This window comes from Gymnogyps californianus, chromosome 5 (genome assembly GCF_018139145.2).
Source record: "Gymnogyps californianus isolate 813 chromosome 5, ASM1813914v2, whole genome shotgun sequence".
Lineage (NCBI taxonomy): Eukaryota > Metazoa > Chordata > Aves > Accipitriformes > Cathartidae > Gymnogyps > Gymnogyps californianus.
In genome coordinates, this window is record NC_059475.1 from 7141608 (window position 1) to 7153626 (window position 12019).

The 12019-nt window shown below is 33.9% G+C and overlaps 1 protein-coding gene across 2 annotated transcripts in view; it reads right to left on the minus strand.

The window, feature by feature from the left end:
* Positions 1-529: 529 nt before the first annotated feature.
* KIF18A (kinesin family member 18A) overlaps positions 530-12019 on the minus strand; it is a 41729-nt gene continuing 30239 nt past the window's right edge. For both annotated transcript variants that reach the window (XM_050897716.1, XM_050897717.1), the window contains exons 13-16: positions 6659-7142; positions 6024-6128; positions 3254-3363; positions 530-1496 (exon numbers count right to left, since the gene is read on the minus strand). In XM_050897716.1, the coding sequence (XP_050753673.1) occupies positions 1354-1496; positions 3254-3363; positions 6024-6128; positions 6659-7142 (842 nt within the window). In that variant the 3' untranslated portion in view covers positions 530-1353. The remainder of the gene's footprint in view (positions 1497-3253; positions 3364-6023; positions 6129-6658; positions 7143-12019) is intronic.

The following is a 12019-nucleotide window of genomic DNA, read 5'->3' on the forward strand; positions in this document are numbered from 1 at the left end:
TGGAATACTGAAAAAATTTTAGGAACAAATTTGATAAAAGCTATTAGATCATGGAGTCCAGTCCTCTGCTATCACAGGAAAGCTTGTGATAGAATAACAACAACCTGTGAAGCTCTTTTGAGCCCATTACTATTGCTGAAAGCCAGAACATTCTTCTGCAGCATACTTCGTGTTGCTTAACTGATTGGGTTGCAAGCTCCTTGGTTCAGACAGTCGTTTGATACCACTGGAACTAGTTACTGGACTTCTTCCTCTAGTTCTCCTTAGTTTGGGGAAATTCATGTATACATTTGCACAGACCAAACACACTAGAATGATGTTCCTAAGGGTGGGCAGGCTGTCAAGGCTACAATACAACCATATGTAACTACTTTGTCTCTGAATATTAATCATTTATCAGAAGATACAATATGAACTACGTGTACTTATAACAATACTTGTCAAAATTAATTCAGACATTTTCATAATAGAAGAAAAGAGGCAAAAAAGTAATTTTTTTTCTAGAAGTTCAATTCACATTATATTGCTCTTATAAAAACTAAAAATTTATTCAAAGTAATTAACATAATTATCCTATTTACAACTGAACTAAAAAACTGAAAGACAAAACAGAAACATTTACAACCAAGTAACAGACTAAAAATAGAAAGGCTAAAAAAATTTAGATGTAATACTTCATTAAAAACACTTTCCGTAAATATTTTTCTGTCTCCTGGTAGCACATTGGTAGTATCTATCCATGATAACATATCTAAGAATAAACTGGCATCTTAATGCTAAGCATGAACGCATCTTAATATTAACATCTGTTTGACTTGCTTCCAAATGAAAAACAATTTTAACACTAGGAAGTTTCAGTGAAAATAATTTAGCAGGTCAAAACAATTCTTCTAACTTTTGTATCACAAAAATCTCATTAGAAAATTAAGACTGACTGTAGGTAAGCAATTCAAAGTAGCATCTAAAAATTACAGCACCACTGATCCCCTTAAAAGACTTGCATTGTCTGAAGTATTGATCTGCTAGTCATAAACACAGGGACATGCTCACAAAGATCATGGCAAAAGGTATACTGTGCACTTCTCTATTCCCAAGTCCAAATAAAATTTCTTATGCATTTGTTAATACACAGAAGACATTTGTAAGCTTTAACAGGAGACAAAAAAGAACTTATTTTATTTTAGAATTTAACAAAATCCTCGTATTTCCAAAAAGTGGCTCTTTCTGAAATAGTGCATTACTGAGAGACATCTTTAACACAAAACAACTCACAAGAGGAAAACGAAAGTCACCCTATTCTCATTTGCTATCCATCAATCCTGCTTGAAATATGGAAGAACTCAGAACTAAATCCTATTTTTTTTTCTTACAAACATGAAGTAAAAGTTTTTTTGATGTCCTTGATTTAACATCCAATGCTACGTTTCCTTCAGAAAGGCTTCTAACTAGGTTTCTTGGCACATCCTGTTCTTGCTTCCAGCTCCTTGTTTTAATTCCTAGTGAAGAAAGAAATGTTATTACAAATAGGAGACACTCATTCAATAAACATAAGCAGAATTTGGCCTACCTCGATCTCCTTTTCAGAGCATGTCTAAGAATTTTTACATGTATTTCTTGTCCTTATTGAAAGCCTAATTTTGATGTGCAAAAAATGTAATCACTCTCAGCTCAGTAACCCAGTGTGCTAATTGCCTAGGAAGTCCAATGATTAGACCCTCAATTGACATGAGATGCTATTAAAAAGGCACAGTGGTCTATATAAAAATGTAGAAATATGTGAAAATTTTATTAATCCTTATTATTATAGAACAGTATTGAAAAATTAACACTATGTCATTAGAGAAAGTTTTGTCTATTTAATCCGAAAGCAGCTCCTCCTCTTAGGGATTTGGTCATATTTCATTCTTCTCATGTAATGCATACTTTTGAAAATAAAATGTATTTTACATTCAGTTAAACTTTGAAGAATCAAAAAATCTATTCTCTATTTCAGAATGTGGTGTTTCATTACATAGTTTCTTAATAATACAAGAGTAGTGATTCATTTTGGTAACTTCATAATCCAGTTTTTAGTAGTAGAAATTGATACTGATGTAACTGTGCATGCACTTTGCCAAATAAGTGACTATTGGTTAGACAATGTTTAGCCTTAGATTCACACTTTTCAGAAAGTTTATTGTAATAGAACCTCAACATTTCTCATGAATAGAGAATAATACATTTTCATATATACTTGCTCCCTCACATCAGTTCTTACATAAAAACACATATGTGCTGTAAAACTGGCGTATTGCCTGTGCCACTGGGAAAAGCTACACGATTGGACTATTTCATAAGAACAGCGGACTAAAACTTTAAACAATCTTTCATCTCCTCTAAACTGCCCAAGAAGTTGCACTAAGAAAGATCATTAAGTGTATTTCTGAAGATAGAGAAGAAAAGGAAACAAGTGGGTAGAGATAAAAGGAAAATTGTAAGGATTTAGTGCATTAAAATTTACTGCAGGTGCCAAGCAACTTAGTGCCATGCACTAGGAAAGGCAGAGGTTTTTGGAAAGTTGTGAACAAAAGACCTTTGTGCACATCTACTGAAAAAATCATTTGTAACTGATTTTGTTACAGTAAAGATTTATATACCTCAGAGAGAGAAGCCATGTAATTGTAGCAGACTTTTGCAGAATACCACCTGATAGTATTATTATCAGCAATCTGTTAGAAGCAAAATAATTCCTAAATATTGCTTTAAAATAATTTTTCCTCAGCTATCATGTTGGCCCAAAATAGCCCCAAAGTTTAAGTAATAAATCTCTGAAAAAACCCGTATCTGTAAAAACAAATCAGTGCAGCGTTATAAAACAGAGCAGTTAAAAACAGGTATGGAAATGATTAGAGGATCTTATTTCTTGATAAACCACACCTGGCAAAGATAAAATTGGTAACAAAGTTCACCAAATTTCTTAACAAGTATACAAACAATTTTTGGTGGAAAATCTTAACTCTTGGGAAAAGGTTTTCCCAACAAGCTTGTAGTAATATTGAGTTTTGATTAGATACCATCTAGATAACTGGTTAGACATTCAGATTTTTTTTTTTTTTTTAAATGAATGGATATACTATTCCAACCAGTGGCTTAGTGTACTGATCACAGCAACACATGCTGTTAAATTGACAAAACCTTGAGTATCCACCTTAATTTTGGACCTCCTGTACAAAGTTACCAATGCAGTGTCATACGTTCAAGTTTTGACACTTACCTGCCATTTTGGGTACTCGCAAAGCTCTACGGCTTAAGAAGACCTCCTGTCGAATGCGTTTTGCAGAAACAGGGTCTTGCAGGCTGCCTAACCCAGTGTTTGATGTACAACTGGAAAAATAGCCAGAAAAGAGTTTGCTTTCAGTAAAGAGATTAAGCTCCATTACAGTAGTTTAGGCCTTGCAATGTAGAAATACATTAAATGATATTATCCAGTATTGGTAGTTCATAACAGAATGCAAAAAATAAACTAATTTATTTATGATGTGTATATATATATATGGATATTATTCTCCTTTTTCCTTTTTAAAAATATACGAGAAAGTTTCAGCTGTGAAACTAAGAACTAATGTTGCCACTTATGTTAAAATGCAGACCAATATGCCACAGTTTTTTTGGAAACGACAGAAGCCAGTTTGATGGTCATTGCACACAAATTATACTAAGACATAATCTTAACGCATGTACGAAATCCTTGAAATGACCAAGCTGTATTTATTGAACAAATCGCATTTTTTATTGCTACAATAATTTTTCTACAGCCTCCACCACAGTTAGAGGGGGTGGCTTCATAGCAGACAATACTTTTTAGCTAAGCTGCAAGAAAACTGTCATAGCTTCAAATTCATTAAGACAAAATCTCTATATTTTATGGCCTTTTATGTGATGGACTTAAGATCTACAGTGAAAATTATGAACCTATCTGATCTCACCCTTTTACACTTGCCTCGCTAACTTCCCTAGTTCCACTCTAAGACAGCCTCATAAACAAGCTAATTCTATTTATGTCCCAAGTTTCTATGCTTTTCCCATTCCTCTAATGATTCTGTATTATTCCCATTTTATAGTCCCCTAACTTAGACTAGTTTTCTTAATAATAATTTTCTGCCTAAATGAAAATATATAGCAAGCAGTAAAGACTAAGGCCTGCCTTGTGCCAGTTCTAAGATCTATTCATGCATGCTTCTTGGAAGAGAACTTATGCCGATAAGAATGTAATGCTATTTAGTAAAAGCAGCCTCTGTATTATGACTGACTTGTCTCTTATCCCTTGTCCTAGCAATATGACTGTTTCAAATTATATTTCTAATGTAGAGAATACATTTGAAATATATATTTTTATTCTACTGTTAGTAGGAGATGAACGACTGGAGTGAACTACTTCAAATAGGGAAAGCATGGGAGAGAAAAGGGGGAAAAAGTAAAGAAGAGAAAGGAAGGGAGGTGCTATCTGAAAAGTAAGAGCATATTCCTTTCCTCCTTCACAAATAAGAAGCTTTCATTCCTCCTCTTCATCACAAAGTGCTAGACAAAGCCATAAAGAATTTCGGTTTACAGACAGTTTACAGTCTGAGGCAGAAGAAATAATCCCCAAAAATGGAATAAAGGTTGTGGGATTTTCCTGTAGTGTTGTTATAACTTGGAAGCTGGGAAATGGGAAATACATGTTTGAAACACAGAAGGAATGAGATAAAAGAGCAGAAAGAGCTAGTCTTTTGGGAAGACATAAGCATATATAAGTTTGGAAATCATTACACAGTTACTACAAAAAAAGTACTCCTAAAGTCTGTCTTAGAACATTTACCTTCACATAAGATAAATCAGGCTCCAAAAGTTCCCATACCTCTCCCTAAAGAGAATCTAGAAAACTAGCTCCGTTTGAGAGCAGGTGATTTATTTCGCTAAATTCATAATCAACTATTTGAAAAATTGAAAACGAGATGTGCCTCTTTTCTCTTCCTCGAGCAATACAGTTTATTCCTCATCCTAAAGCAATCCTAGCAAAACAGTTTAGAACAATAATTAATAACAATTAGAACAGGAACATGAAATTGGATCAGGTAAGTCTGTGAGACAAAAAAAAATCTTCCCAGAAGATCAAAGACGCTAATAAACCAAAAAAGTGCTTAAGTTTCTTCTATATCCTGTGATCTATCTGTCGGACTTGTTCCAACAGTCTTGAAACATTCTTTGGAAGACCTATGAGGTGGCAGCTCCACTCACTGTCTGGCAACAGATGACTCATAATATGATTTAAAAAAGGTTGTATCAATTTTTGGAAAAGGAAAAAAAAAAGAAAAAAAGGAAAAAAAGGAAAAGAAAAAAAAAGAAAAAAAAGGGAAAAGCTGTATCATCAGTACTGACCTGATAGCTAATCCTTAAACACAGGAACAAAAACAAAAGCACAATTCCACTTAGTGTCTATTCAGTTTCAGCTTTTCTCCTGCTCCTACTAACAAGCATCTTCCAGGGTCATAAAACAGAAGTGACGAAGTGGGAGTTCTTCCCAGAGCAGACCACAAGAATGAAGTCATAATAACTGAGACTGGAAATGAATTATCAGAAAAACAAAGGCACTGGCCACATGAGTATTTTTAAGCATTTTCTCCACTTTCTATTTTGGTAGTTCCAGCAAAGGTATAACATTTTCAAACAAATTAGATTTTTAATTGATGATGGAATTTCTCTTTTCAGAATTATGTGTCATCTTTCTATTTTGAGTAGACAGCAGATACGGAAGACACGATATTAGTTTGTACTTGTTAAAACAACAGAAGTTCCTAAACCAAGAGTAAAAAAAAGATTATACTCAACTTGCTAGGAAAAAAAAAATTGAATTGTTAAACATATTTGAGTCAGAACATCTCATATGTAGGTCCAGATGACTTGTATAAGAGGTTTTCAGACTTGAAATATAATACTGAAACTGAAGTGAGAACACAAGAAATGAATACAAACTCATTTGTATAGAAGAGTTAGTTTAATCTTACCTTAATACCTTTCTTTTTCTCTCAGCAGCAGAAGTCATTGCCATATATGAGGGCTTCTCAAGTATTGAAGTAGGTTTTTTGGTTTTTAAGGAAGACAGACCAAGCCTGAAATCAAAGAATTGTATTTTTGTAAAATCTATTCTGGGTAGAAGTCAAGTGAAATTGTTCTTAACTGTAAATAAATAATATATTAAGTTGAAGAACAATACCAGAAATTCATTTCAATAATACTACTTGAGGCAGCTTCACAGGACTTCACACATACATGGCAGCTTTAACAATGGCATCTCTCAATGTCAGAGAGGTTAAGGTATCCATTTTACAGACAGGAAAAGTAAGGCTTAGAGAAAATAACTTGCCTGAGGCATCGCAAACAATTTCAAAAGTGCTGTATTTTCTTTTCAGTACATATCTTGTAAAACAGTCTAAGCTTTCAACTTCATCTGTTGTCACTAACATGTCATTGATTTCAAGTAATGGCAGAATTGAATCTGATGCTGATTAAAATTGAGGGTTTGATTTTCAAAATGCTGGGTTTACAAATAAAATTGACATCAATGGAAAAACCCAGCTGTGAAGATAAACAGGATTAAATTGTTTGGGTAATAATCCTTGCCCATATAAATGGAAAATACCTTTGCAGAATGCTATTGCTGCACAGCTGTGACTCCTTCACAGATGAGTCAGTAGATGTTTCAGTTGTTTCACTTGTCCCTTCATAGAGAATTATTGTTGAGTCCATGTCAGCTTCATCGCACTCTGGGATTATGTCACATGTAGAGTCCATAATACTCGCCTTTTTCACTGGCATATCTATATTACATGCATTGGCTTCCTGAAGGCCTGCAAGGTGTAAAGCTTTCTTTACCACAGTCTGTGTACAGCCACTTTGTACTGGCTTTCTGCAAAATTCTGGCGTGTACACAATAGGGTGGACCTCCTTGGTAAGAGAATCCTCCAGATGATGGAGACTGTAGTCCTTGGATGCAGCAGGACTTTGAGCTGTTATTGGAGAGTCCATTAGCTTCCGCCTAGCTCTTTTCTGTGGTGGTACTGCATATTCTACTATTCCTTGTGCATTTTTATTAATTTCTTGTGATGGTGTACCAAAAGTTGTACCTGTGCAACATAGGCAACAATGGTTAGCACATTTATCTATATTTAGTACTTAAATCTTGCTTCTTCCCCCCTCTTCCCTGCTGAAATACGTTTATTAGCAGAAATTATTACAAATACTATTTATTTCATTTACATATTTATTTGATCATATAACTGAAATTATTTCTATTGCAGCATTGTTCAGATGGTAGCATTTGTTCTGTGGCACTCAAAGTATTATAAATATGCATAGGCTGATATAGTTAATCCCAGAGATACTACAAGTAATCACAAGTGAGATATGACACATGACAACAGGAAATGGAAGAGTAAGAGTATTGAAAATGATCGCATTATCATGACAACTCTTAATTTAAGATGGTACTATCACAGCAATCTACAGCTGCCTCCTGATCACGGCCATCTTTTCCCTAGCAAGTACAATGCAGTAGAACGAGAGAGTGTTGTAAAAGGAAGGACATAGAATCACTTAGAGGGATGAAATTCTTTGCCTTTGCAAATGAGAAAGTAGTGTTTTGGAAAAGGAGAAAGAAAGAAGTTACTTGGATCCTGTCATCTCAATATATCAACTCTGGAAAAAAGCTCTTTACTAAAACCCCCACCCTGAAAAAATAATAAAGCAAGCAATGCAGCAGTAATTGGCCATTCCCATTCATCCTGATTTATACTATTTTTCTTGAAGCGTCATAACATTTTTATTTTCAAGCAGGTGGTAATAAAGGCAATCTCCAAAGAGAGAAAAGGCCTTTCTTTTATTAAAGTTTTCGGTAAAGGAGAATAATTTTAAGACACAGACCACTGTTCAAATGGCTAGGCTAGTGGTGACTTAAGTAGTTACTAACAAAATACTACGGATTTTTTTTTTTTTTTAAATCAAGAGTAGGAGAGGGCTGTCAAAACCCCAAATGCTTCTATATTTAACTTTCAGTGCAAATTTAAGAAATGAAGTAAAGACTACTATCCTTAAAATGTCTATGGATTGGCCCCACTTCAGCTGGTAGCCACAGCATCACACTTCCCCTTTCTGCATTGCCTACTCCATTCCTAAACTGTAAAAAGAGCTCCTATTTTTTAAATTGCTGCAAGTTACTCAGGAATTAACTATGGTATTCATATAACAGCGTTGATAAATATTTATTTCTTCTAAAATTCCATTCTATTTTTGCCTCAGAATAAGAAAGTTAGTTTGAACTCCTCAGTCTGAATGCTTCTTTAGGTTTCTCTCATGTGTTAACACTTACAGCATTTTAGCTGTTCCACAAAAATTCTTTAAGAGAAGGAAAATTGATTAAAAACACATATTGCATTATTCCACCCCTCCGTCTGATTTCTTACAAAAAGCAAAGCTTAAATAATTGTAGTCTTTTCTCCAACTGTTTACCACTTCTCAGCCCCCATTTAATTTTGACCTCATTGCCCAGCTACCATATGATGGATTCCTCATGCCCAGCTACATGAGATGACGCTCAATTAGAAGATAGAAATTAGAGCTGTGAGGAGACAGAAAAGGATTTAAAGACTACCATGAGACCTAGACCTGTTCTGGGAGGATGGAATGGGTAGTATCAAAGTGTGTACAAGTAGCAAGTAAATCAGATGCTAATATATAGGCCACAAATCTATTCTATGTTGCCAGAACTTAATTCAATAATGAAACCATTGACAAAAACAAAGCAAACATTTATTCCTTGCTCAAGGGCTCAATTTCAGAAAGAACAATGTTTGAACTACTACGGTTCAACAAATATGCAACATCTTATCCAACAATGCATAAACAATAAAAGCAGGTTAATTTAAGCTAAACTGCTTATGGGAAAAGATGCCTAGACAATTACACGAACAATTACAATCCTATTAGAGTGTTTTCAGCTTTGAAGAAACACAAACACAGAAAACTCAGGCCTGAGAAGACTACTTGACATGAAATAACTGAATTGTGAATTTGTGTATGTGTGTGTGCCTGTGTACCGTTCACTTCACTACATATATGTAAAGGATTTTTTTGTTGTTGTTAAAATGCAAAATGCATTATTTTCTCATACCTAGTCTTAGTCTAATTCATGGTCTGCATTCACCAGGTGAAGTACAACAGGTTGTTGAGACACAGTAGCTTGATTGTAATCTAAGCATTAAGCTAATTCAGAATATTGTCCATGAGCAGTGAAATAGAAAGGGTAGTAAAACAGGGCCTGTGTGTTCCCCAAATAATTTTTACCTCCACCAGAAATAATATAGGCCTACTTTGATGAAGACATTTTTCTCCAAAACTTGATAGGATTTTGTTGGTAACAAGCAAGAAACTTATTTATGAACCATCTTCAATATGTACTCTGTGACACTATCAACAATGCTATACTTCATTAATGTGCTTGCTCTTTAATTTTGGTTTCACGACTACAATATTATTCTTCTTCTATGTAAAAGACTAACATTTCTTTCTTTCAAAAAAATATTTTCCAGTCATCACAACCAAAAATTGAGGCCAAAACTTTATTTTAAAGATTTTTTGACAGCTTATAGTCTTAAATACAAGAATAAGCTTTATCTAAGGATTCCAAATCTAGTGTTCCAAATAACTATCCATTAAAGATTTCAGGACACATGTAAAAAAATATTAATTTATTAGGTTTTTCCTCCTGCTTATGTGCATCTGAAAGTGTGTGTTTCGGGAAAAATAATGGTTAGAATTCTATTTGTCTGTTGTTACATTAGGACAGAGAGGTTCCAGTTTCAGAAAGTTTGCTTACTGTAAGACACTGAGGTTTTGCTAATGTCCTGAAGTTACTAGGAAGGAAGTCTGATGGAGAAACATTTTGGTGAGAGTGCCAAGTTTTAGAAGCTTCTCCAGGACTAAATACTGGAAGCATTTTTAAATTAACTGTAAATGCAAGCATTTAAACCATGAACTAAATAGGTAAAGAACACAAAAGTATTGCCAACATTAATAATTTGTTGAATTTCATCATAATGAACCATATTTCATACTCTAATACAAGTACATTAATAAAAAGACAGTTACAGCAATTCTACATAGGGCAAATATAAGCCGTTAGTAAAAATCCAGACCTATTTTTAAAATCTGTTTATTTCTGGAATGAAACTCATTGTAAAACGAAGTTAAAGCAAAACTAGCTTTTCTTGCCAGTTAAGTATTGGAAAGCATATAAAATATTCAAGAAGTGTCCCTTCTTACAGCTTTTTGTGAAAGCATTAAGTTGCTCCTAACACAGTAAACAAGAAAGTAAACAAAAACATCACCAGCAACATCTTATTTAATTTTGTTTCACTAAATAATATGAACCAAATATGATGTGACAAAAAAACCCCAAGACCCCAATTCCATGTTAGCTTGCTGTTACACAGTATATAGCTCCAAACAGTTATGATCTAAAGTAAACATAAATACAGCAAAAAACCCCCTTCTAAACCCACAAAATAAAGGAATCCAGTGTTTTTATTTCTGTCTTAATATGGAAGCAAGATACTGAAGCCAGTTGCTAATTTTTTGCAGGTGCTTTTAATAGCTGCCATTGAGAAGTTTAAATAAAATGAGCTCCAACAACAATAGCTGCTACAAAACCACTACTCCTATAGATTTCAGATGACTTCAAATGGTCATGATATGAAGTGTTTCTGCTTAAAAAATAAAATATCATTATTTCATTTGTTTTGCAAGAACCTATTTTCAAATACTTCAAAGGCTACTCAACATTATTAAAACATTGATATTCAGAGGCATACTTTAAGATTTATATATATAAAAATTCTTATTGAAAGAGAAAATTTAGTACCACAAGCTGACACAAAAGTAATATGCCTCAAACTGAAACACCATACCTTGTCTTTCCTAAATACTAAATTCATGCAATTTTAGCATAATTTTGTCTAAACAAGCACTGAATATTTCAGCAATTTTAGAAAATGTAGCCATCTGTCACTATGTGGTTTATATTGCAATGGGACAGCTAAAACTAGGGAGAACTAGTTCCCCTAAATCCTATTCAAGAAGGGGAAAAGAAAAAGTTTGAGAACAAAGGACTTAAATGTTTTAAGTGGCAAATATGAACTTCCAGCATTAAAGCAACACAGTGGAGACATTCATTTCATAGCAGGTCACGTCTACTAAACCCAAAGTATTTGTATGACAATTTTAGGCAATGCTTTCTCCCCGGATACTCAATTTTAACATGATATTGTTGAGTGCTTGTAGGTGGGATGTACGTATGTGTGATATGTTTTAGCACATCCTTTATCTTATTGCCTAAATATTCCAATGAGTAAACACAGAAAATTGAAACAACAGTACATTCCTAGTTAGGAACAACTGAGGTAATATATAATACATTAATAAAATATCACAGATGAGGTTAATAAGGAGTTATTTTATTTCTTGCAGTAACAAACAGTAGATACTCTATTCATATCACATACTAATTTTAACACTAAGAGCAATACTTACCTCCCACAGAACAATTATACTGTTGAACTCACTGCAGCATGCTGTGGCAAATCCCATAAGTATAAATGGGTTACAAAATGCAGATTTGACAAACTTAGAAGATACCTACTGGCAATTATTACATGTGATTGGTTCAATGGGATTTTCCATTGCACTGGAACTGGAAACTGCAAGTCGGCTGACTCTAGATTTGTCCTGTTATCACTGTCTTAGGAGCGTGTTACTGGCAACTACTAAATACAGGGTACTGAAGATGACATAGTGGTGGACCAAGTATGGCTATTCATATTTTCTTAAAGAACAACTCTAAATAGTTCCTGAATGGATGTCTAATGCTAATGATTAAGTGTTGTCATTACTTTTCTACTGAAAGACAAACAACATGTTCCAACTCTAAAGAAAATCTCCAAACCTGTTC